Consider the following 26,399-nt stretch of genomic DNA (forward strand, 5'->3'; position numbering starts at 1 on the left):
ATGTCATCAGCTTGTCTGGATATACAGGCTCATGCTCACTTAAGCATTTGTTTGAATAATATTTTTCAGTGTATAAAATGTTTTACAATTATTTTCCAAACCTTATGGTACAATTCTACTTCCTTGTAAAACAGGGGTTGAAAGTTACCTGTCCAGCATAATTCAGTTAGCTTCATAGCTCTAGCCATTTTAGCGTGACATCTTCCATTCTTTCAAGACTTGGATTCAAAATATCTGCTAAAACCTATCTTGACTCCCTTGGAATATGATCCCTCGCAAGTATTGAGGCTGCTACTGCTGTTCAGTAATTTGTTTCCAAAGCAAGAGAGAGAGAAGTCAAAACAGAAGGGGAATGGTTTCTGAAAACATAAAACTAAAAAACTCATATGTAGAGGAGATGAGCGTAGATGCACGACAGTCTTACACTAAAGCTCAGTGGAACTTGGGAAGTCAAAGAAAGTGTTGGTAAATTATGACAACTTGTAGTACGTAATAAACGGGATGCGGGTGGCACTGTGGGTTAAACCACAGAGCCTAGGGCTTGCCGATGAGAAGGTCGGCAGTTCGAATCCCCGCGACGGGGTGAGCTCCCGTTGCTCGGTCCCTGCTCCTGCCAACCTAGCAGTTCGAAAGCACGTCAAGTGCAAGTAGATAAATAGGTACCGCTCTGGCAGGAAGGTAAACGGCGTTTCCGTGCGCTGCTCTGGTTCGCCAGTAGCGGCTTAGTCATGCTGGCTACATGACCTCGAAGCTGTATGCCAACTCCCTCGGCCAATAAAGCAAGATGAGCGCCGCAACCCCAGAGTCGCCCACAACTGGACCTAATGGTCAGAGGTCCCTTTACCTTTAGTACGTAATAAAAAGGATGAAAGTAAATGAGGAAGTTGTTATATAGCAATAATAGCCAAAATAGTGCAACAGGATCATATGCTTTTTTTTTTTTGGAGTATTTTTATTGATTTACTTGCTCTAGCGGGCGCAGCTACCCCCCCCCCTTGGCTACGCCCAGGGTACCCATACAATCCTGTTGGCACCCCATAGCCCACAGTAAACCATAGTAGGTAAGAGTCAGTGTTTGCTGCAGTTCACTCTTTTCTGAAAGTCAACCTGGTAACTATTCCTGTGAATTAGCATGTACAAATTTGTGTTACAGGTCTGTACCCCAAGCCCCACCCCAGAGCCGTAGCTACTGGGGGGCCGGGTGAAGCCTTCAGAAGAGCTCCACTGAGGCTCCCAGCCCAGTAATTCTCATGGAGGAGTGCCGAACTGGGTCTTTGACCCGGGTGCAATAAAGCCTAGTTTTACCCTTGCGCAGCAGTTCTAAGTAAGAGGGAAAAGCAGGCAAGTGCTTCTTTAAACACAAAATGCTGCCACTCTTCTCAGCTGCTGCTTTTCCCATTTTTTATCTGACCTAAGGGACCACTATGGAAGCGCTTGGTGTTTGCAGGAAGAGAGAAAGCCGCAGAACAGATTAAGGGCAGCAGTCAGGTGGGGAAAGCTGCTGAAATTGAAGTTAAACTTCACCTAGGGGAAGGAGGTGAAAAGGAGATTGCAGCTAAGAATTCGGAAAGTAAAGAAGGTCGGGCCATTAACCGCAGGCCATCCAATTTTATTATAGCAGGGGGAGGGCAGGGGAACGCTAGGGGCCACGACTGTCAACTTTTCCCTTTTCTTGCGAGGAATCCTATTCGGAATAAGGAAATTTCCCTTTAAAAAAGGGAAACGTTGACAGCTATGCTAGGGGCAGGCACTGAAAACACTGCCTGATGATAAAAGCCCGAGAGCAGCAAAGGCTGGTGAGAGAAAGAGGGGGGACCCCCCTCCTGGTGTGTCGCTAGTGAAACCCGTGAGCGCAGCAGCGGCACTTTGTCCTCCTTGCAGCAGCGGAAAATACGGATGATGCGCTGCTGGGCGAGAACGTGGCTGCAAGCCAGTACCTCGGGTCATTTGTCCTCTGCGCGCTGCTCGGTTCAGGCCATCCTGGGGTGGGTGGGTGAGCGGGAGGGAGCGCTGGCTGGCTCTCGCAGGCGGGGGGGGGGGCAGCCCTCTCAGCAGGTGGCTTCTGCGGGGCGGGGCGAGCGAGCCTCTCCTCCTCCTCTCCTCGCCATTGGCTATAAGGAGGGCCGGGGGCGCCTGGCCGCCAGAAAGTGAGTCGCAGGTGGTGCCGTCGGGGGAAGCAGCAGCAGCAGCAGCAGCAGCAGCAGCAGCAGCAGCAGGCGCGCGAGGTCAGCAATGCAGTCTTGCGTCCAGTGGTGGGGGCGGCTGGTGGGCCGGGGGGGCAGCCTGCACGGACCCCACGGCGGAGCCTTGGGGGGCAAGAAGGCGCCCGGCCGATGGGGAGGACGCCGGGAGCAGCAGAGGCTGGCTGGGGTGAGGAGGAGCAGCAGCAGCAGCAGCGCCGTCGGGGAAAGCGCCGTCGCCGCCGCAGCAGCCTCTCCAAACACCTCGAGGCGCATCGAGAGACTCCTGCCCAGGCACGATGACTTCTCCGAGAGGCACATCGGCCCGGGGGACAAAGAGAAGCGAGAGATGCTGCAGACCGTGGGGCTGTCGGTGAGCCAAATCCGAGGGGCTCCCTCCTCTCCCTCTCCCCGCTGATGCGCTTTGCGCCCCCATCCCGCGCCCCAACCTGACCCTCGCCTCCCCTCTTTCTGTGCGCTCCGGGCAGCGCTCGCTTTGTCTGATCGCTCTCCTTTCTCGCCCCACATCAATATCTTTCCCACCATGTCACGCCATCTGGCCTCATTTCACTTCAGAGTAAAGAGCTTTTCGAAAGTGGGGGAGGAGAGGTCTAAATCGTGTTTCATAAAACCTCGGCTGCATGAGCCCGAGCTCTTCAGCAAAGATCCCTCGTGAGTTTTTCCTCCCTTCATCCGTTCCTCTTGTTTGGACCCTTTGTCTGAATAATACCCCCTTTTTGGTGCGCGGCTTAGGTGTTGCAGAACTTCAAACTTGCAGTCGGTTCATGTGATGCTTTTCACCCTATCCCTTGCCTTTTTAGAGTATTGACGAGTTGATCGATAAAACCATTCCTGGCAATATCCGCTTGCAACGGCCTCTGAAGATGGATGACCACATTTGTAAGTGTCCCTTTCAGCCTAGGGGCAAATAAAAAAGCCTCATATGAAATCTTCTCCTCTCTGCTTTTCATTGCTTCTGATTTAATTAGTATAGCTGGGTAGGAGGATTTCATTCTCCCTATCAGCAATAGATTTAGTTGTGGGATAGCGAGTTGTCTGAAAAGGCTTGGTGCAAAAACTAGATGACTATTGTGAAGAGCAGAATACAGTCTGCATAAACAAATATACAGGGGACACCCATGTTAGTCTTTTACCCATAATTTCTCAGAATCATCTTTAAAATATACCATGCGAATGAATAAGCTAGTCTAATATACATGTTGTTTTTAAAAAGTTGTTTGCTGCGTTATTTGCATTTATTTTGCTAATTTTATTTAGTTAATTTTTATTTACTTACTTTTAGGATAGATCTTTTTTTAAAAATAGAAATAAAATGTCCAATATGATCTATATGGTCATATGCATAAATGTTGTTCAAAATATTTTTTAAAAAATAGAAATAAAATGTCCAATATGATCTATATGGTCATATGCATAAATGTTGTTCAAAATGTCTCTGAAGCTCCTATCAAGAATGCTTATCATGCTGCTTTACAATCTAAAATATTTAACATTTTCCTGCCATTATGAAGCATATGCGGTTTTAGATAACATTACATTACATTGCCATGTCTCTAGTGGGTTTCATTATTCAAGAAATAGTTTAGGAGATCAGATTCTAACACCTTCATCCACACTGTTTCTTCTAGGTATGTCAGTTTGCAATGCCAATCAAATGTTACGTGTGATGACGTCACATTGTGTAGATGCTGATTCACAAGTACAAAAAAGGATTTTAAAATAAGTTTCCTTTTGTACTTTGTCACCAAATTGCCCCTCTGTGCAAAATTTCAATACTCATAATTTTCCTTGTTTAGAGGTTCTTGGAGGAACTTCCAGGGTTTGGGAGGCAGAAGGTACATCTTTAAAACAAAATAAAACAAATTATATCTAGCATTATCAAGATTTCCTTAAGTGCTTAACATAAAAGTGCTCTCTAAACAAAGTACCAGGAAAATGTGCTAATGACATATAGATGGTTTAATCAAACTTTGTTAAACAGTTGCACTATTATAATCTTTTAGCTTCCTTCCCCTAGGGATAATCTCTTCTTTTTCATCTGTGAGAGCATTTAAAGATCTAGAACACACTGAATTGTCTTGCTCTCATTTTGGTGTTGTTCATCAGCCAGCTGCAGTTTGAGTGTAAACTTTAGGCCCAGCAGCCCTTTGTAAGGTTCTGGCCAGTTCAATCTGGTTACTTTGTGATGACATCACAGAACAGAAGCAGCAGGCAGAATGAAAAACCCCAAGGAACAATAGTCTGCAAAGATAGATTCTTTATAGAGGTAATAGAAAATGATGGAAAACTTATTAGTCTGTTTTTTCAGCTTTTATATTTTTATAGCTTAGCTTCTTTAATTAACTGTCTTCTCCCAGTTTGTGGTTGAATATGAATATATATATATATATATATATATATATTTGCTTTCGTAGATTTTCACGGGTACAGGAATGCAGGTTTTGGTGTCCTCGGGTGTCTTCCCGTGTAAAAGTTGGGGTGTCTAGGCGACGTTTCGACGAGGTCTCACTCGTCATCTTCAGGCTGGTGCTTTCGGCTTCTTGTTACTGGAACAGAGCGGGATCTCAATGTTTGAGTTCCTATAAATACTGTAGAGGGGGTGTGGTGTCTAGCCTCCAATGTTCTGGGCAGAGAGGAAGTTCCCAGGCTAGTGTGCCTTTTCTTCTTTTGTTCCTTAATTACTTGAGAGATACCTTGAGTGATTTCTTGAGTGATATCCTGAGTACCACTTAGGTGGGTCATTAGGTGTGGATTAGTTGCTAAAGTCTTTGTGTCTTGACCTCTTGAACTTTGTGAAGAGTTTTCCTGAGAAGATGGCTGTATTGCACTTAGTTGTGCTTTGGCTTGGCTTCGTGTATAGGGGCGAGCTGTGGTTTTGTGGCTTGTGTCAGCCAGATCTGTGTAGGGATTGCAGGGGGGTGCAGCATCCGGAGGTGCCACCATGGATTGGCTACTGGATGGTGTCAGTAATTCATCTGTGGAGAGGGTCTGGGTTTGGGTCTGGTGTGGTTGATTGGTGTTGGCGTTCTGTGTGCCTCTGGATCTGGTGTCAGTTTTTGTGGGGAGGGCTAATTTCCAGATGTCTGGCAAGCGGGATGTGTCGTCACGCTTGTTCATGTTGTGAGGGTGTTTCTCTATCTCGATGGCTTCCATGATTATTCTCTTGTGGTGATGTTCCGTGTTAAAGAGCAATTTGGAATCTGCAAAATTAATTTCGTGTCCTGTTTCTTTCATGTGTTGGAAAAGAGAGGAAGTTTTTTCTTCTTTTTTGACGGCATTCTTGTGTTCTGCGATACGTGCATTTATTCGTCTGTTTGTTTGTCCAATGTACGTGGCTGGGCAGACTTTGCAGGGTATTTCATAGATCCCTTGGTTTTCCAACTGGATTTTATCCTTGGGGTTTCTGAGGATATTGGCTATTTTTTGGTTGGTGCAAAAGGCTGTTTTGATATTGTGTTTATGGAGGATTTTGCTAATTTTATCTGTAGTGCCCTTGATATAAGGAAGGAGGGCCATGCCATTGTTTTCTTCTGTGTCTTGGTTTTTGGGGGGTGTTTCCTTTTGGATTAGCTTCGTAATCCTGTTTTGCTGGTATCCATTGGCAATTAAACTCTTCACAAAGTTCAAGAGGTCAAGACACAAAGACTTTAGCAACTAATCCACACCTAATGACCCACCTAAGTGGTACTCAGGATATCACTCAAGAAATCACTCAAGGTATCTCTCAAGTAATTAAGGAACAAAAGAAGAAAAGGCACACTAGCCTGGGAACTTCCTCTCTGCCCAGAACATTGGAGGCTAGACACCACACCCCCTCTACAGTATTTATAGGAACTCAAACATTGAGATCCCGCTCTGTTCCAGTAACAAGAAGCCGAAAGCACCAGCCTGAAGATGACGAGTGAGACCTCGTCGAAACGTCGCCTAGACACCCCAACTTTTACACGGGAAGACACCCGAGGACACCAAAACCTGCATATATATATATATATATATAATTCTGGATCATATTAATCCCTATTTGATATAATATTTGTGAATTGTAATTTTTGGAATGATGCCAATATTAATCATACTTAGAGGAGACCCATTGAAATTAATGGACATCATTAATTTAGAGCCATTCATTTCAATAGCTGTGCTCTCGGTCAAATTTAGTTGGATACAACCCTTCCCTAATAAGTTAACTTAAGAGTTATTATTGAAGGGGTGGTGGTTGCTTACAGCCAATTTATAATGGGTTTGTTTTGTTTTTTACCTAGATATAATGTTTCAGTATAAAAGAAAGCATTGTGTGTCAGATGTAAAATGGTATACAGTACATGATATTTTGCTCGTTCTTTTAAAATGTACATTTTGCATTTGATGTGCAACATTATATCAGTGTCATAACCAAACAAGCCACGTGACATGTCTCTTAGTTGTTGGAAGTAAACCTCCCTGAGACCTCCAGGTATAGGGTGGTATATATAATTCAATAAATGTTCCATCCTCACAATTAACATTTTTTAGGGGAAATTGCATTTTCCGAAGACTCAGAATATAGGCTGAAATTGGCAATGTTCATGTGCCACTTGAAACCATAATCAACCTTAACACAGTGGGGTTAGCGCACAGAATAAAATTAATTGCTCTTCTCTTCACCCATTCTTAATAGGAGCTGAGCAATAGTTTGGCTAAACATGGCCTCCCAATCTGAGTTTATGATTTGTGTTCCAGAAGCAAACAGTGGGCAGTAAGCCAAGAACAAACCTTGATTACAGCTCATGGTTTGTCTAAAGAGAGACAAATCACAAGCTGAGGTTTGGGAATAATGCTAAGCCAAACCATTGTTTAGCTTTTAGCAGTACAACAGGAAAACAGGGGAGGGGGAAAGTGGCCATAATTTTAATTCTATGTACCAACATGCTATATGTTCACCTTTGAACCATAGTGGAGATATGGTTTCCCTACTGCCCTCAGCTAATGCTTTCATTTTAGTACTTAATACAGTGTAGCATGCAGTTGTCTAGGTATCATAGGAACCTGTTAAATTATACATATGACATCTAGGCTCCCTAGATGCTCTGTTGTTTTTGGCTGGGGAAACTCAGCCAGATGGGCGGGGTATAAATAAAAAATTAATAATAATAATAAGTCAAAATATTCACAGACATCTTGCTGCTTTAAAACTGAATACACTACAGTAACATAGTATATTGGCAATCATCTGTCAATTTCTTTCCCTTTAAGTAAAAACTATGAACTATGCTCTCATTCTGCCGCTTTTCTTTACGTTTTATGTTCAGAATGTGTACGTTCACCTCAACTGAGCGGAAATGCAGTCTGATTTTTAATAATGATGGTGGTGAGCTCTTCCTTCCCACTCTTCAGCAAGGATCTCTTCTCCCTGCAGCAAGATTTCATACCCAGGCCATTATTTATGGACCTATATATAGCAGGATAATTAAGCAAGGGCCAAAATGCAGTTGGGACCTGACCAAACTTTATTTAAGGTTTTGCAGGATGGTGACAATAAAACTCCTGCAGCAAAAGCGAAGGAGCTGAGTTAGTAATACTAAACTCTTCATAATATAGTATTTTGTGTAGTGAACATGACACTAATTTCAGCTTATACTTAATGCAATATTGCTCTTTTTGTGCTTGAGTACTTCCTTGCTAACTTTTAAATAAATGAGCATTATTTGGGTCCACTGGTCCCTTAGTATGTCTTAGTAACATTCTGTAACAGGCTGCCATCTACTTGGTGATTCTCTGATAACATATAGTAGTAGTTGGCTCATTTCTGTTCATGAGTACAGCAAGCTCCTTTGACAGTGAGTCTACTGAAGCCTGCTACAGAACGCTGCAGCTCAAAGTTAAACATACCCTAGGGGTTGGTGACAACTAGGTGCCTCAAAACTTTGGCATGTAAACTGGATTATTCCAGTATTCCAAAAGGCTGAGGGAGAAATACAACATTGCGCAATCTGGTTGGTAACTTGTGCCATAGTCTAATTTGGTGGCAAGTGCATATGATAAATTCATGTCAACAAGTTTATAACACAAAAAGTCCCTTACTGGATCTTGTTTTTGAACACTTTGTACTTGTGTCCCCTGATGAGTCTATAACTGATGAGAGGTAAGAGCAACATAGGAGAGCTTGAGGCAAACAAGTATATACTCTGGCCATTTATGGCCAAAGGGCTGTGATACTCAAATGAAAGTGAATGTACAAAGGTTTTCCCATTTTTATTCATTTCCCACCCTTACTGCCCACAGTTTAAAACAACTATACAAGCACCGTTTGCACATTTTAAGTATTCACTGATATTTATTTATGCAATATACTTTTATACCATCATCATTTTTAAAAATCCATGTTGGTCTACAACAGAGAACAATAAAACAGCCCATTAAAATCCAACAAATCGAGAAATACCATAATAGCAACCACAGTAGCTGGACAATGACCAGCAAAGGCCTGAGTGAACAAATGTTTTCAGTAGGTATCAAAACCTCAAGAGTAGACAACTACCCTGTTGGAAACAATGGAGATAGTCTGGGCTCATGTGTGCAATAGCCAGGGCCGGGCAGATTAATAATAATAATAATAATAATAATAATAATAATAATAATAATAGTAACAACAACAATATTAATAACAATTTTATTTCTTGAACTAGGAATAATGCCACTCAGCTGTTGGGCACCTTGTTTCTGAATTATAAAAGCTAAGATGGAGGCGTATGTGCTTTGTTCCCCTTCCCCCATTCTGAGATAACGGTGCCAAAAGATCAATGAACTCAATGCTTGGTACATTAAGATCATTGCCTCCGATAATGTTATGCAATGCTCCCAGTGGGAGAAATAAACAAGGTCAGCAGCAGGTGTTTATTCAGCAAAAAGAATTGCCAGCTAAAGTTCTTGAAGGATTACTCAACTATTTTCAGTGTAGTGGGTCTGGTGTAATGCATTTCATCTTTGCTACTGCCCTAGAAAACTGGAAGCAGTAGGCTGACTAGAATGGCTGATTTCCAAGTGTTTCTTAATGGGTGTTTACCGTCCTCTCGTATTTCCAGCTCCCCCTTCATTGAGTCCTTTGCTTTATAGCTTTTTCATTGCACAATGAGGAGGGGACAGCCTCAAATTAGCCAAGTAGATTCATAATCAGAGGCCAATGTCTGTATTCTATAAAGATAAATACACCATACAAAAGTGTTGGACTTGTTTTGTACCTTTGGACTAGGCTAACTGTCAGGTAGAGGGAAATAATGCAGTGGAGTAAAAAATGTTGAGCTGTCATTGTTTTTTTAAATGTTTTAAAAATGTCCTAAATGTTTCCTGAAGTTAAAGCACATCATTAAAAAAAACTTATATCCGTTTTTGCTGTATCAGTATTATGTTTCTGGACTTTAAGCTTTTTATGGTTCATTTTCTGTTGAGTATGAAAAGGACAGGAAGGAAACTGAAAATGAGACAGGAGTAACTTTATTAGTGTCCTGATCATTAGGCACACAAGTGAGTAGAACTGAGCAGACGAAGTATCACAGCAATATGGAAAACATGATTCTCATAGTGCAGGACAACAGGAAAGATTTCCATGCAGATATGCAAGACAAATGTTTAGAACGTTTAGAATCATATGTACAAATCACTTAAAGATAATGCTTGTGATGCAGATTAAGTGAACTCTGCTTAACGAGGTCCATACTGAGATCACTTGTTCCTGGACAGTGTTCCCATAATGGATTGTATCTTCCATCTATATGTACCTATTAGGCAGGGCGATATATTAATATATAGCCCAGGACAGGTATGAGGAGATGACCACAATATCAGCATCACTCTGCGGTATATCACTGGTGAAACCGCCACCGCTCCTGAGTCCCTCTGCTAGCGACTTCCTGCAGCAAGTGTTGCTAGCAGAGGGACTCAGGAGTGCTGGCGGTTTCACCAGCAATATATTGCTGAGTAAAATCGGCATCCCACTCTGCCCTTGTACTGCGCAGAGGGTGAAAAAAGCTGCATTGGCGAGGCACTGATACAGCTTGTTCCTCCCTCTGCATCTTTTAACTGCTCACCTGAGGAGTGTGCAGTTGCCGCTCCCCTTGGCCACAGGGGCGTAAGAAGCAGGGGCAGTCCACCCTGGGTGTCATCCATCGGGGGGGGGTGATAAAAAGGCACACTGCGGTGGCCTTGCTCTGCCGCCGCCGCCGCACACGGCAGATCACACATACCCCACACAGCTGCCCCCCCCATGCTCCAGGCACCCATGCAGCTAACTCCGTCACTGCTCAGCCGAGCAGTTAAAGGATCCCCCAGCTGGTCTGGCTCCCGCTCAAGTAGATGGCTCTACTGGGGATGAGGAGCCCTTAGTGATATACAGTGGTACCTCAGGTTACTTACGCTTCAGGTTATAGACTCAACTAACCCAGAAAGAACTAAGGCTAAGAACTTTGCTTCAGGATGAGAACAGAAATTGTACTCCAGCAGCGCGGCGGCAGCAGGAGGCCCCATTAGCTAAAGTGGTGCCTCAGGTTAAGAACAGTTTCAGGTTAAGACCGGACCTCCAGAACAAATTAAGTACCGGTACTTAACCCAAAGTACCACTGTATTGCTGAATGAAGCCGACATCGCAGTCTGCTCCTCATACCGGTCCTGGGCGATATACGATATTTCGCCCAGGTCTAGTTTGCATTATTATTTTCTTTTCAGGACATAGTACTATAAAGGTAGATAAAGTGCTTAAATTACTAGAGGTCAGGTTTCAAATAGCCTTGCCTGTGGGATGAATTCGCAATTTTTTATTTGATTTATTTATTGCTCTCAGGTGCCAGTTTTCACTATTAAGTGATATTTTCAAGCGTAGGTTCCTTGGCACTGTATATCCCCTTTCAGCAAAAGGTATATAAAGGCTGTTCAATTGACACCAGCAGGTTGTCAAACAGAAACCTTTGGTGAACTTACGTAACTCTTGCTGTGTAATTTAGGAAAAGTTTTCTCCATTGCCCCATAACCACCAAAGGTGGTCTGAGTCTTGCTAAACTCATTATGATATCATAGCGTAGGCCATATTGGAGCAGCTGAATCATGACCCTTCAGGCATTAGCTAGTTTACATGAGTTTAAAAGTCCTGGTATGATGCTGCAGAGTTGTACGTGTCTCTGGCGAAATTAACAATCTGGACTACATTCCAGTCGTTTTAGGTAAGGGTGGTTACTGATGGGCGGTAACTCCAGTCAGTCCCTGCAACTTGGTCAATGTTCAGGGCTCCTGGGGACTGCAGCTTAGCATCATCTGGAGGGACACCCCTGGCTTAAGTAAACTCACTTGGCATTCAAAAGAATGCAAAGAAGGAAATACAATTTGTACCTTAAATAGGTTTCAAGCTTTAAAAAAAACCCGCTGAGTAGACATGCTACAATATGCTCTTAATGAGAAAGAACTAAATATAATCACTCAAAAGTGGGCAGTTGGAATGTAGTGATTGTGAGTGATGGTAGCAAATCTTTATTTGCCTCACTTCTGTGATTTTCAGCACTAAAGATGAGCAGGCCAATGAAATTGGGGAGTAGAAGGGGAGATGAATTTGAGGTGCTAGCAGACCTGCACTAGATTATAAGGAGCAGCAGGTTCCAAATGTACCACATTAATCAATCCTTTTACAAGACTTCTACCATAACTTTTTTTTAATTAGGTGAGAATGAAATTCTTGAAACTTTACACAGTATTGCCAGCAAGAACAAGATCTGGAGATCGTATATTGGCATGGGTTATTACAACTGTTCAGTCCCTCAGGCCATTGTGAGGAATATGCTGGAGAACGCAGGATGGTAATGTACCATATTTTATCATTAAACACACACCTGTACTGTATATTTCATATTGTTCATGTTGTTAATGTGCTGGGATGCATAGAAGCTCCTACATTATTGTACTGCCTGCAGGGATTCAAGACTCTGATGAAAGAAAAAATGCTCAAAATTATCTGAGGAACAGAACGAACAGTCATTAGCAAATTTATCAATAAAGCAGAAATGTTTATTCTAATACATAAATGTGGTTGTAGGTGCAGATTGCTTCCATCATTTGTAATTTCTTTTTAAGATCAATTCCCATTCCCCACAAGGAGCCAGACAACTGACAAACCTGAGCTACATAATGGATAAAAACATGCACAAAGAATAGATCTGTTACCAGTTAGTGATGCCTTGGACTGTAATCCTAACCTCACCTACTTGAGAGTAAGCCCCATTGACTTTAATAGGAATTACTTCTAATCAAAATGGTTAGGATTGCACTGCTTCTAGTCAATTAATTGCATGAGATTTAGTTGACTTCATTCATTTCAGCACAATCCTATGCAAGTCTACTGAGAAGTAAGACCCATTAGGTTCAATAAGGCCATTTCTTCCTGGTAAGTGGGTGTAGGATTGCAGCCCTACTGCATTTGTATACATTTACATATGAGTAAAGGCTAGTTTTAATGCAAAAAGCATACTTTCCCAAAAGCAGATAAGTTAGAAGAGGTCATCCTACATCTAAAAATATACTGACAGATTAATTGGTGGTACTTCCTACTCAATAAAAAAGTTTCTAACAAATTAATTTGATTGTTGTTGCCCTAATAAATAAGAAGTGGCCTATAAATTACAGAAAAGAATTTTTTGAAATTAACCATCAAATATAGTTCCTATAAGTAAGTTGACCAACTGAGTTAGCTATAAATAAATTTGTGAAGCTTCTGATTTTTTTCTTGTAAAACATCAAACTTCTGAATTTGCAAGATCTTTTTTTCAACTTCCACTGTCAGTTTACGCAAAAGTCCTATGAGGCTATGCATACAGCAAAATATTCAAAATGGTTCAAGGGCATGCTACTAACTGCTATTAAGTTTTAAAAGATATACTTCAACTATTGAAATATATCAAAGCCTTAGAAGAGGGTAGAATGCAAATCCCCCAATGTACATTCACGTAACTGTTAAATATGGAAAACTTTTACGGGTGTGTAAAATTAGTCCTTAAAGAAGATGAGAACTGTAAGATGGGAGATACGAACAGAAAGGCCCGGAGGTTGTTTTTGTGTGTTATTGTTTTGAATATTATAAAAGACTAACAGGAAAGCACAGTGTGAGGCAAATGCCATTCACTGACAGATTTGGCAAGCAAACGTTTGAATTCTTCTAGCAAGAATGCAACTCAGTAGGAGTCTTTTTGTAAACAATTCCTGCTACTCTGCACAGATAGTTGCATACAATTGCTCAGTTTATTTGATAGTTGCATACAATTGCTTGGTTTATTTGCAGGTAATACTGTGCATAAAAAATATGGTGGGCTTTTTCTCTCTTAAGGCCAAGTCTAGCTATTTAGCCCAGGTAAATACTCGCTGCAATCCATCTGCCCAATTATAGTATGCAGAAATTCTTTGCCTGACCAGACATTTCCCCACATTTCTGCACAGAAATTATGCTTTGTAAAATTATTCCTAAGCAAAGAGGGTCATAGGCAATTGCTTCAAATCCCCCAGTTCTGGCAACAGACCTTAGCTATCGTTATCAAGGGTAAGCAGTGCTCAAACATTATTTCTCTAGGCTCAGTACAGACTTACAACATGTTCTGCAGCTTGTAGATCTTATCTGCACCTCTGGCTTTCACCACTACCCCTGGAATCTCACTATCCCTCCTTATTATGGTGCTGATTCCTGCCACACCCTGTTCCTCCTGCCTGTGCACAGGAAATATTGTCCAGGGAGTAAGGAACTCTGGGACTTGTACTTTAGAGAAACAAATTCACATCTCTGTTTGACTCATCCTCAAGCATTTGGCTTCATTTCCCACCTCCACCCCCTTCCTGGTAATATGCTTGCAGTGTAGATCAGACCTCCCTAGACAATTGGGTCATGGTAAAGTGTACCAGGATTCCTTAGATTGCGTGGCATTTCTAGTTTTCTTAATCAAAGTACTGAGAATAGGATGCTTTTAAATACTGTAAATAAATAGTGTGGCTCACTAACCCACAATCGGCTGTTAGCAGTGTAATGTTGTGGGACAGTGTTAAGCTGCACACATTTTTGTGCTGATTCTTCCGGACTGTCTTCATGCTATCTGTCCGCTGTGGTGTTGCCCTGGAAACAGAACTAATTAATTCCAGTAACGTGACATGAACATAAATGAACGGACAAAGAATAGAAAGTATGTTTGGCTTCTTGGATGAGTTGACAATAAGTCTAGACTTAACCCTAGAAATCCACTTTATTTTCGTAATGACTGCCTGCCTAATTTGTACTTTATTTATTTTCATACTGATAACAGTATTCTGAAATACTTATAAAATGGGTGCAATTTCATGTACTTTGGTTCAATGTCTGGCAAGATGTGAATGATGCCAGAACTGGAGACTAGCAATAACAGCCAACTATCATGGTAATGAATAGATAATCCTGAAGAGTGATTTGTGTGTGTTCAATAAGCATACACAATTAAAACAATGCAAATTCTGGGGATGGGAGAGGGACCAATTTGCATGGTCAGTAATTACTAATGTGCCGGATTGCTACTGCGCATGTTAGGGGGTTGAATTTCTCTCTCGGGGTTAGAAAAGTTTGTTTAAATATAGCCTGAACAATATACAGTGATCAGTTTTCATGATGTTGAATAGGAGTGTTTTGTCTACCTGTTTTCATACTTTACTTGTGAGTAATACGATGCTTTTGCTATAGGAAGGTAGTATGTTGGTCAGGATCCAAAGTACTGTGCGACTAACTCCTTGGAGGCTTGTTCCTTGAGGAACAAGTTGCCTTGGTGCATGGTAAACTATCTGTGAAACTTAAGGGATTTTCTATAGTCACATAGTGCGCTACCATTCGAAGGTTTCTCAAAGGTAGCTGTCAGGGAACTGCCATCGGAAAGGCAGGCGGTGGAAGGGCTCTCAGGCGCTAAGAGAGACTCAGCAGCAGAGGAAGGTACCAGCAGGGGGAGGGAAAGAGCTCAGAGAGAAAGTGAGTCGGAGGGAGGGCTCCGAGAGACTGCCAGTGAAAACAGTGGAGAAGTCTCAGGACCCCCCATAGGTACACCCACTCCTCGCCGGAAACTGTCTCGCCAAGAATCCCGAAGACGTGTTTCCGTTAAGGAACTTTTATGTTGGAGCAGGTTCCGCAAATGCCCACTGTCGGATTCTGCTAGCGATTGAGGTAGTCATGTTTAAGGGGGCTCCGCTTAAGGCAGAGTTTGAGAACCATGCCCAAGCTCTGAGGGACTAAGCTTTAACGCACAAGCAGCTCATCGTCTCATCACAGTAGCTGAGGCTTTGGGTTTTTTTTAATGTTTAATCAAGGTTTGCAAACATATCCATTTATGGTTTCAGTCCAGGCTACCTGAAAGATCATATCTCCCTATATGAAACTGCCCAGGTGTTAAGATTCGCAGGTGAGCACCTTCTCTTGGTCCCATCAACACCAGAAGCTCAGCTGGTGGCGACACAAGACAGAGCCTTTTCTGTGGCTGCTCGCATGTGGTATAATCCCTTCCCAAGAGAGTTAGATTGGCTCCCTCTTGGTTATCCTTCTGCCAGTAGGCTAAGACCTTCCTCTTCAGACCGGCCTTTGAAAACTAAGATGCAGACAATGCTGACTGCTGGGCTGCTGTTAGGGAAAACGGTGTTTTAATGGCTGCCTCTAACTGTGCTTTATATATTTAAATAATTCTTTTTAACTAGTTTGTTTTTATTACTTCGTATTTTATAGTGTTATTTTTAAATGCTGTAAGCCACCTTGAATCCCAGCTTGAGAGAGAGAGATGGGATATAAATGCATAAAGGTAAAGGTAAAGGTACCCCTGCCCGTACGGGCCAGTCTTGACAGACTCTGGGGTTGTGCGCCCATCTCACTCAAGAGGCCGGGGGCCAGCGCTGTCCGGAGACACTTCCGGGTCACGTGGCCAGCGTGACATCGCTGCTCTGGCGAGCCAGAGCCGCACACGGAAACGCCGTTTACCTTCCCGCTGGTAAGCGGTCCCTATTTATCTACTTGCACCCGGAGGTGCTTTCGAACTGCTAGGTTGGCAGGCGCTGGGACCGAGCAGCGGGAGCGCACCCCGCCGCAGGGATTCGAACCGCCGACCTTTCGATCGGCAAGTCCTAGGCGCTGAGGCTTTAACCCACAGCGCCACCTGCGTCCCTCTATAAATGCATATAATGATGTTAATTATATTAAATGAATAACTAAATAAATAAAACAGCTAGCACAAAAAAAGCTTCATGGCACACTGTCCGCACATCCCTGTGATCATCCTTTGTGGCTTAATGGGGAACAAACCGCCACCCTGCCTGGTTGCATGCAGGAGATTCTAACTCACTGCAAGTGCCTTGGTGAATTGTTTAACCGTAGTTTAGATAATAGAAGTTTTCATTTGGCTTACTCATGCCTTAAAATGAATTCAGAAGCTTATCCACATACTGAACTGAATGGGAACAGCTTCAGAGCCCGTAAATTTCTCACGGATCTTTGACTTCTCTTATTTGAAGTCGAAACTTCACTGTGTACTTATCAGAGGCTGAGCACAGTAAAAACAAGAACAAAACTGTTTCTCCCCCCCCCCCCACACACAAAAAGTTGTTATATAACTTATCAAAGCTAAAAACAAACACTCCTCCTTGCTGGAAAAATAAGAATCTGTAGCAGGGCTAGCCAAGGTCATTCCCTCTAGATGTTGTTGGACTTGTACCATAAGCATCCTTGACCATTGGCTATGCTGGCAGGGACTGAAGGGAGTGCCATCAATATTCTTTTCTTCCTGTTGCTTCTTAGCAAACTGGAGGGCAGCATGTTGGCCACTCCTTATCTTTGAACTACATTTAGCCTTTCATAGCTAAAGTCACTTCATTTTTTTTTTTATAATATTTTTTATTAGTTTTATAAAATACAGAAAAAAGAATAAAGAACGTATTATAAAAGTAAAAAAGAAAGGTTACAAATTTTTCTTACTCCTTTTTCCAAATCTGTTGGACTTCCCCACGTCCTCCCAACCCTGCATTCTCTGTGATGCATAACGTCTGCAATTTGTTAACTTATTTCAATACTTATTATATCTTCCTTTTTATCATGTTACCCAATTTCAAATGTATTATAACCCAAATCATGTGCATTTTCATTTTAACACAATAAAGTTGTTTCATTATTCTATCTCTGACTCCTTGTACCTTAATTTCCATTTCTTTAATTTAACATTACTGAAGCTAGAATTTCCTAAAGGGTGCGTTTTTTAACATTCATACAACTTATAATGTTTTTCCAAATAGTCTTTAAATTTTCTCCAATCCTCCTCGAATGTTTCTTCTCCCAAGTCTCGGATTCTGCCAGTCATTTCGGCCAGTTCCATATAGTCCATCAACTGCGTGTGCCATTCCTCCAGTGTGGGTAAATCTTGTGTCTTCCAATATTTTGCAATCAGAATCCTTGCTGCATAGCTAAAGTCACTACTTCATAAGTCATTCCCTTTGGGTTATAACCTGCCCTTTGACTTGACAACAGTGTTCCCTACAATTCAAGTAAGGTTCCCTGCCTTGCTTTAGACACAACCATTATTTTTTCTATATGGACTCAGCTACATTAGGCAAAAAACAATATTTTGAATGCATTATAAACACGCAACAGCTGATGGTGGCACAGAGCAAAAGAAATTTTCTATGCGATTTTTACATAGTCTTCTTCCTTTTATTATAACAATTTAATTTCTGACTTATTTATAGCGTGCTTTTTCCTGTGTGTAGATCCACCCTTTATCACTTGCAAGAAATATTTTACTTCATACGTTTTAGCACAGGAGTGGGGAACCTTTTTAGCTCCACGGGCCAGACCTTTATCAGGATCAAACTTGACTGGTGGACAAGGCCACTTCCCTGTCAATTAAGTGATGTCATGATGACATCGCTAGATCAATAGGTGGCTTGTCCCACCCATCAGTCAAAATTCCTAGCGCTGGATTCCCAGGCTCCAACAGCCAGTGGGCTGGCTGGTATTACCATAGCACAAGCAAAATTGTTGGCCTTGGAAGTGGTGGGTAGAGAACGAAACTGGCCTATAAAAGGTTTTCTTTGATTGTGTGTGCCTGTTCTCTACATCCCAAGCAGGGCTTAATTTCTAAATTAAGTTCTCAGCAGGAAACGGGCATACACAGTCAAAAGCAGGTTTCTCTGTTTCTGTCTCTGTCCCCCCACCCCCCCGCAAGAACTGCATCTAAAGTTTAGCATGTAATTAAACACGCAAAATCAAGATTTTACTCAGTCTTACAATAGCACATAGCAACACCAGCTGTGATTATTCATTCAGTGTCATGGTTTCTGAAACCAGAATCTTTTACAACACTCAGTATTTTAGTATCAGCTGATCACTTAGTGAAGAGTAACTGAAGTTACAGCATAATGAAGTTAACAGATTAAGTGCAGCTTGACTCTGAATTTTGATACCTCTAGACTAGCATATTTGGGGTGGTAGATAACTGTTTGATAATTGACGAGAATGCTTTCTATTCAGCAGCAAATAGTCACATTCTAAAAGTTAAGCCCAATTTATTTATTTTTCTTATGGTGCATGCTCTGCTTGCAACATAAATATCAGCCAGATTCAAATGGTATTAAAATAGACAGTTAAAATATATTGGAAAGTATGACCTTTTTGGAAACATGGTTCAGAAGGGTCAGAAGCTTGATATCTGAAATATTTTGTTTTTAATAGGGTTACCCAGTACACCCCTTACCAGCCAGAGGTATCTCAAGGCAGGCTGGAGAGTTTATTAAATTATCAAACAATGGTGTGTGACCTCACAGGAATGGACGTGTCGAATGCTTCTTTGCTAGATGAAGGAACTGCTGCAGCCGAAGCTATGCAGTTGTGCCACAGGTAACAGATGGAAACAAAAATAATTGCAATAGCATTTTTGATTTATAAAGGGCCCCGCAGTTAGGTTCAATACAGTAGTTATATTAAACAGAATGAACGCTGTCCCCTGGCCTGTAAACGGAAATGTTACGCCATGAAAAAAGGAAAAGGGATACTAAAAGAGAAAATACCGTATTTTTCGCACCATAGGGCGCACCGGACCATAGGGCGCACCCAGTTTTTTGGGGGGGAAATAAAGGGGGAAAGATTATTTTTCCCCCAGGCGCGGGGCTGGGACGGGGGAAGCTCGAGCTTCCCCCGATCCCAGCCCCCAAACAGGCAAGTCTCCGCAAGCCGTGGGAGTGCTCCCGCGGCTTGCGGAGAGGTCCGCGAAGCCTGGACGCGCTGAGCTCAGCGCGCGCAGGCTTCAGCATGCAGGCAACTCTCCGCAAGCAGCGGGAGCCCAGCGCTGTCCCCCGAGTTTGCGGGGCTGGCAACGGGGAGGAGCCAGCTTCTCCCCCCCGCCAGCCTTCTAGCCAAGTCGGGGGACAGCGGGAAGGGTGCGCTGCGCCTCTCCCGCTGTCTCCCGAGTTTGCGGGGCTGGCGACGGGGAGGAGCCGGCTTCTCCCCCCCGCCAGCCTTCTTGCCAAGTCGGGCGACAGCGGGAAGGGCGCGCTGCGCCTCTCCCGCTGTCCCCCGAGTTTGCGGGGCTGGCGACGGGGAGGAGCAGGCTTCTCCCCCCGCCAGCCTTCTAACCAAGTTGGGTGACAGCGGGATGGCGGCGTTCCGCCTCCCCGCTGTCCCCCGAGCTTGTGGGGCTGGCGGTGGGGCTCTCCAGGCTTCAGCAAAAGCCTGCATTCGCACCATAGGACGCACACACATTTCCCCTTCATTTTTGGAGGGGAAAAAGTGCGTCCTATGGTGCGAAAAATACGGTACATACCAAACTTGAATAAATCACAATTGGGTGATTTGGAGGGTACTTAACAATGAGGCCAAGGGACCATAAAGTCAGTGATCCTGTTTTGACCAACCCAAGGGGGTTTAGGAAAACCCACAAAAAGGGTGATAACCTTCCATTGCTGTTCCTCTCAAGCAACTGACAAAAAACAGGAACAATATTTAGTTATCAGGGCTCATGGCTCTCTGTGAATGTACCTAATAATCTTCTAACAATAACCAAGTGTTTTGCCTCACAATTTTCTTATGTGGATCTTGGTAACTAAGTGGCAGGCTTGAGTTTTTATTTGTTTCGTAATTGATGGATATTTCCTGCCGGCCCTTCCTGAACTATTGGCCAGATCCCCATACCAGTCAGGCATAATGATGTAGGCTGTAGAAACTTGTTGGCCTGCAATAAAAATGGTATGAAACATATTTGAAATGCTTACATTGTGTGTTTGTGTGTCTCTCCCCCCCCCCAAAAAAAAACAGGCATAATAAGCGGAGGAAGTTTTATGTCGACATCCGATGCCATCCTCAGACGATAGCAGTGGTGCAAACCAGAGCAAAGTAATGTTTACTTCTGTTGCATTATTTCCTTCAAATCAATATGTAGGTATCTCATTGGATCCAGACTTTGCTCCCAGCGGGAACATCCCTTGAATCAAGTTACATTCTTCCTGTGCAGGAGAGGGAGAGGAGATTTGCCAATTTCCGCTCCCGCCTTAGCTCCCAGCACCTCCTCTCATACTGTTCCAGGGGACTGGGGGGCCATCGACCATCGTGGGAGGTACTGCTGGGTTCTGCATGGGTAGCAAGGACTCAGCAAAAGTCAGCTCCCCCCCCCTTCACCAGCAGGATCCCTCCACTGGATTAAAACCTTTCTGTGAATAGGAGCCTTCCCATTTGTGGAAGGGTAAAGTCTGGATCCAATCCGTAAATGATGTTGAAAACCCATTTACAAGCAGGAAATGGCTTACTCTTTTCCTGTATATTTCTCTTGCTTTCCAGTTACACCGGCATTATTGTTGAGTTGAAGTTGCCTCATGAAATGGACTTCAGTGGCAAAGATGTCAGCGGCGTTTTGTTCCAGTACCCAGATACCGAGGGGAAGGTGGAAGACTTCACTGCATTTGTTGATCAAGCCCATCAGAACGGGGTAAAACGAAGCAGTCATAACCTTTTCCTGACATATTTTGTATGTTTAACCGTTTAGATTTATTATAACTGTAGTTGCAGAACACTCTTCGGAAATGAACCTCTCTGTGCAGATGTAGGTCTCCCTTGCCTTATTTGAGTTCAATAGAGGCCAAAGATCTGCATGCAGAATTTGTAGGAGTAAATCTGCTTCTCTCAACAAATAAATGGTTGAGCTGTTTCAGAATGAACCAATGATCTGATTTGATACAAGGTTTCTTCCTAATGCTCCATGTAGCCGTTAAATTTACATCACAATACTCTTAATTGTAGATGAGGTACCGGAAACAGGTAATTTATATACCCCAGCACAGTTGCATTAAACATGAAATTAAGGCATTACTGGTTCTTTCATTGCTGTTTTCTTTGAGACGTACTAGAATCACTTTGATTAAACCTTATTTAATTGTCATTGGTATTACATAACATAGGCCATGGGTCATTTGTTCTGACAATGATGCTGATCTCTTTCCTTGTTTCAGACTCTAGTCTGCTGTGCTACTGACCTTCTAGCTCTGTGCATCTTGAGACCTCCAGGAGAGTTTGGTGTTGATGTCGCTTTGGGCAACTCCCAGAGGTTTGGGGTGCCTCTTTGTTATGGTGGGCCACACGCAGCCTTTTTTGCTGTCAAGGAGAACCTGGTGCGAATGATGCCTGGAAGAATGGTAGGAGTTACAAGGTAGGCTAACTTGAAGCTGAAAGCTTCAATCCTAGTCATGGGACTTGTGCTGAAGACATCTCAGGCGATTGTGCAAAACTCCATCCTTCTGATAACACATTTCCCTTGCCATGAAGTGATTTGAACTTTTTGTCATATATGAGACACTCATCTTCTTGGCTAGAATATGATTCATTTCTTTATTTTACGTATGCACTAATATATAAACATAATTTCCTCCCCTCACATCACTTTCCACACTTACTGCATCTAGAGCTCCACTGTCCACATGGAGCTTCCATGCTTTCAAAGGATTCCTTATTAAATTTTCTGTATACATCCATTTACATATGCAAAGATGCCATCTCTGTTCAGCTGGAACTTTACTTCCACAATTGTGTGTCCCCACTGGAACACCTTCAAAAGCCTAAATTGGAGGAGGGTGTCCAAGAAACTAGTATATAAGGTTTAGGTCAAGGGCACACAACATAGATTTCATAGTGTGTATCAGTCAAGCTTGTGGTTCCCCTTGCTCACAGTCTGTCAGGCTTTGTGAAACTGGTCCTTACATCTTGTTTTGCGGAATTGTCATTTGCACTATTGGGCTTTGCACTTAATTGTTCCATGTGATTTCAAGTGAATAAGAGGGTGCCTTGATCGACAGATTGGTTCAGGAACGGTTTGGCATTTTTAAATGCCTTTTTAATTATTTTGCTCAAGCATCCTAGCCTTGCATTACCTTCTTGAGTATACTGGTCACCTTTTATTAAGAAAAGCAGAGCCGCTCCATGTTGAGAGAGTAACCATTTTTCTTTTTATGGCTCAAGGGATGCTAATGGGAAAGAAGTGTATCGACTTGCATTGCAAACCAGAGAACAGCATATAAGAAGGGATAAAGCTACAAGCAACATATGCACTGCGCAGGTGAGCTTTTCTTCAGTCGTTCGGTCATTTAAAAAAGTAGTAGATTTATAAACTTTTGAGATTTTGTGTTCACGCTATTTGAATATGGGGCTAGTAAAATATGTGGGCATTTTGGGGCAGTATACAGCTGCTTCTGCTGGCAAAGGTGTGAATGAACAGGAGGGGAAGGAAATCATTTTTTTTTTTTTGTAAACACTGCACCTGCTTTCCTCTGAAACCCCTTGTGCCATATCCCACAATTTTCCAAAGGATACCAGAATCCTTTGGAGCACATTTGGCAATGCACAAGGAGAAGCGACAGATACCACCCCTCCGCTCCCTTTTGCAGAAACCTCATCGGGATCAAATAACTTTTCCAGTGAAGAGGAACACAGTTAGATACAACTTCTCTTCAATGTGACCTTTCTTGCAAATTTACATTCAAGAGATCTGAATGATTATTTTATTGTTTTAAAATGTCAGGAATGTAATTGTAACTTTTCATTGTGTGGGTTGATTTGAACTCAATTACAAATAGAATGTTTTAAATATTAAAAGTAAAGGGACCCCTGACCATTAGGTTCAGTTGTGATCGACTCTGGGGTTGCAGCGCTCATTTAGCTTTATTGGCCAAGGGAGCTGGTGTACAGCTTCTGGGTCATGTGGCTAGCATGACTAAGCCGCTTCTGGCAAACCAGAGCAGCGCACGGAAACACCGTTTACCCTCCCGCCGGAGTGGTACCTATTTATGTACTTTCACTTTGACGTGCTTTTGAACTGCTAGGTTGGCAGGAGCAGGGACCAAGCAATGGGAGCTCACCCCATCGCGGGGATTCGACCCACCAACCTTCTGATCAGCAAGTCCTAGGCTCTGTGGTTTAACCCACAGTGCCACCCGCGTCCCTACGTTTTAAATATTAGTGTGTTCTTTTTTCCTAAATATACTCCAAGACACTCCCCCCCCCAAAAAAAAACACCTTACACTAACCTGCTAGTGAATTGACTTATTTTCCCCCAATTTTGTGCCTTTTAGGCACTTCTGGCTAATATGGCTGCTATGTTCGGAGTCTACCATGGCGCTAACGGACTAAAGCACATTGCTAGGAGGGTGCATAATGCCACTCTCATCTTAGCTGAAGGTGAGTTAAAATTAATCTAATGGCTGCATAATGGAGACTCTTCAAAGATTTCAATATTCTGTGCAACAACTGAAATCTGTTTTATGTACTTATTTGTATACTGGTCTTCATTCCAGGGTAGTAAACAACAAGTGCAAATAAAACATTTTATGTAATAAAACTTGTATAATAAAGCTTGATTATTAACCAGAAAAAATGTAGACATCATAAGGGAGACCCTTTCACTTTGAAACAGCTCTGTGGTAAATATCTGATAAGATAGGCACTCGAGGAAGAGCTTTAGCAGAAGAAATTGAAACTCTGAACTAGGATTAAGATAAATTGGAAGACTGCATATCTGAGGAACCAGACGAGGTGGGGAAATAGGCAACAGTGCAGTTTATCGTGATTCATAAGACAGATTTGGCTACCCCCACCTGCCAACTCTGAACAAATTTAGGCAAGTCTGTTATAACACCAGTAGAAATCCATAATCCCAGCATATTGTTGTTGAAAACCGTATCAACCAAAATACTGCATATTATATGCAGAACATTATAGAAATGTGAGCAGCCAGTGGAGCGAAGAGTTCACATGTTATTTCTGCTAGGTCTGAAGAGAGCTGGTCATAAACTGCAACATGACCTATTTTTTGATACCTTGAAAATCCAGTGTGGATGTGGCGTCCAAGAAGTCTTGCTCCGGGCAGCCCAGAGGCAGATAAACCTCCGGATTTACAATGATGGTACAGTAAGTGATGGCTAAATTTATTCTTGGATGTGTTCCATTCAATGTCACATTGGGGCTGGTTGTCGAAAAACTTTCTTATGATATCATTAAGCACTAGTGTGATGGAGAAAAATCGAGGCTGCACTTTGGTGGTATCTAACTTTGCATAGACTGACTAAAACATACAATCAGATATTCATTGTTGGAGATGTAAAAGATCAAAGGCAGATTTGATGCAAATCTTCTGGGATCGCATAAAAATGAAAACAATTTTGAGCATGATACATGAAAGGACTGGCTGTGCTTTACCCAGGAAGCCCCAAACAATCCTGTGTACGTTGTGTGTCACTCTGAAGTTGGTCTTGATCTTACTGCCAAAGTGAAACTTTGCATAGCTCATCTCTGGAAAACAAGAACCCTCTGATAGTCACAGAAGAACTGGGGGAAATTGGGAGCCTGCCTAGGTTAGAAAGTCAACATACAATAGTAACACTATACAGTGGAAGCTCAGGCTGCAGACGTAATCCGTGATGGAGACACGTCTGCAACCCACAGTGTTTGCATCCTGAAGCGCCGTGTCTATGCAGGCGCCAGTGTGATTTGGTGCTTCTGCGCATGCGCGAGTGGCGAAACCCGGAAGTAACCCGTTCCAGTACTTCCGGGTTTCCCACTATCCACAACCTGAAAACACGTAACCTGAAGCTTCCGTAAAATGATGTATTAGAATTATCCAGACAGATTTATTGAGAGATAAATCAATTGTAGAGAGAGGGAGTGCTGCATACCCTTTTCTTTTTGGGTCTGAATTTTTAAATTCTGCTTCACATCTTCTGAGTTCACTTTCATTAGAGGAAAAAAATGTAAGGGGCAGATTCCATTTACAGGTCCCACTAGCAGAAGCCTATGCAAGGACTTCCACTAACACAGGGGGATTTTCTTCCTTCCCTTCCCCATCCTCCAGATTGGCTTGGGGAGGTCAAGATAACCCTGTAGTACATGGGTGGAGGAGAAGGTCAGTCATTTCATTAGGCAATCAGAAATGCTAATACTGATAGCACCTTCTCCTTAGCACTACATTGAATTCCTCCCCTAATGTTTAAATAACTGAGCAGATACATAGTGGAAGTTTGCTGAAATTGCTAAGCACAGTTTTGTAAAACATGATGCTCTTCTACCGTTAAGGCTAGAAGAATTGCATATACAATATTAAACCTATGGAGCAACTGAAAATGCAAAAAGTTTATTGTAAGCTTCTACCAGTATCATTTGAACCTGATGAGAAAATTTGTTACTTTTTCCCTCCTGTTGTAGTAATAGGGACCTTCACATTGGTGAAATGTCAACAGTTGTTACACTACTTTAATGTTTTGTTTTGTGCTCTTTGAAAGTACACTGTTTTTTCCAGTACTAAACTTTGCTCCCTCCCTTCTAACTGTCAATAGCTTGGAGTATCTCTTGATGAAACTGTAACTGAGAAAGACCTGGATGACTTGTTATGGATCTTTGGTTGTGAATCTTCCGCTGTAAGTAGATCGCAGATCAGAGTGCTTAACGTTTAATTGGTAGACTGTGTCATGTATTCTACTCAATGTTGATCCAGAGCAGAACTCCAGCATATAGTTAGCAGAGTAAAAACTTAAGCACGTTGCAGGATTCCTAAATAATAGACCAGAGGCAACTGTATTTCATGCAACAGAGCTTTACTGCTACTGAAGGCAAATGAGCATAATGGTCACAAATCCAATACATTCTGGATTGGCACTGTCCATAAAAAATCCAGTTGTAGCAGACTT

General features: G+C 42.6%; 1 protein-coding gene across 1 annotated transcript in view; it reads left to right on the forward strand.

Moving 5' to 3' along the window:
• The first annotated feature begins 855 nt into the window (after positions 1-855).
• GLDC (glycine decarboxylase) overlaps positions 856-26,399 on the forward strand; it is a 43,286-nt gene continuing 17,742 nt past the window's right edge. The window contains exons 1-11 of the mRNA XM_083718556.1: positions 856-2,553; positions 3,002-3,080; positions 11,881-12,016; positions 18,916-19,080; positions 20,494-20,571; positions 21,013-21,160; positions 21,681-21,877; positions 22,684-22,780; positions 23,793-23,898; positions 24,488-24,627; positions 26,049-26,129. Coding sequence (XP_083574682.1) covers positions 2,233-2,553; positions 3,002-3,080; positions 11,881-12,016; positions 18,916-19,080; positions 20,494-20,571; positions 21,013-21,160; positions 21,681-21,877; positions 22,684-22,780; positions 23,793-23,898; positions 24,488-24,627; positions 26,049-26,129 — 1,548 coding nt within the window. The 5' untranslated portion in view covers positions 856-2,232. The remainder of the gene's footprint in view (positions 2,554-3,001; positions 3,081-11,880; positions 12,017-18,915; positions 19,081-20,493; positions 20,572-21,012; positions 21,161-21,680; positions 21,878-22,683; positions 22,781-23,792; positions 23,899-24,487; positions 24,628-26,048; positions 26,130-26,399) is intronic.

The sequence above is a fragment of the Podarcis gaigeae genome (assembly GCF_964106915.1).
Source record: "Podarcis gaigeae genome assembly, chromosome: 17".
NCBI lineage: Eukaryota > Metazoa > Chordata > Lepidosauria > Squamata > Lacertidae > Podarcis > Podarcis gaigeae.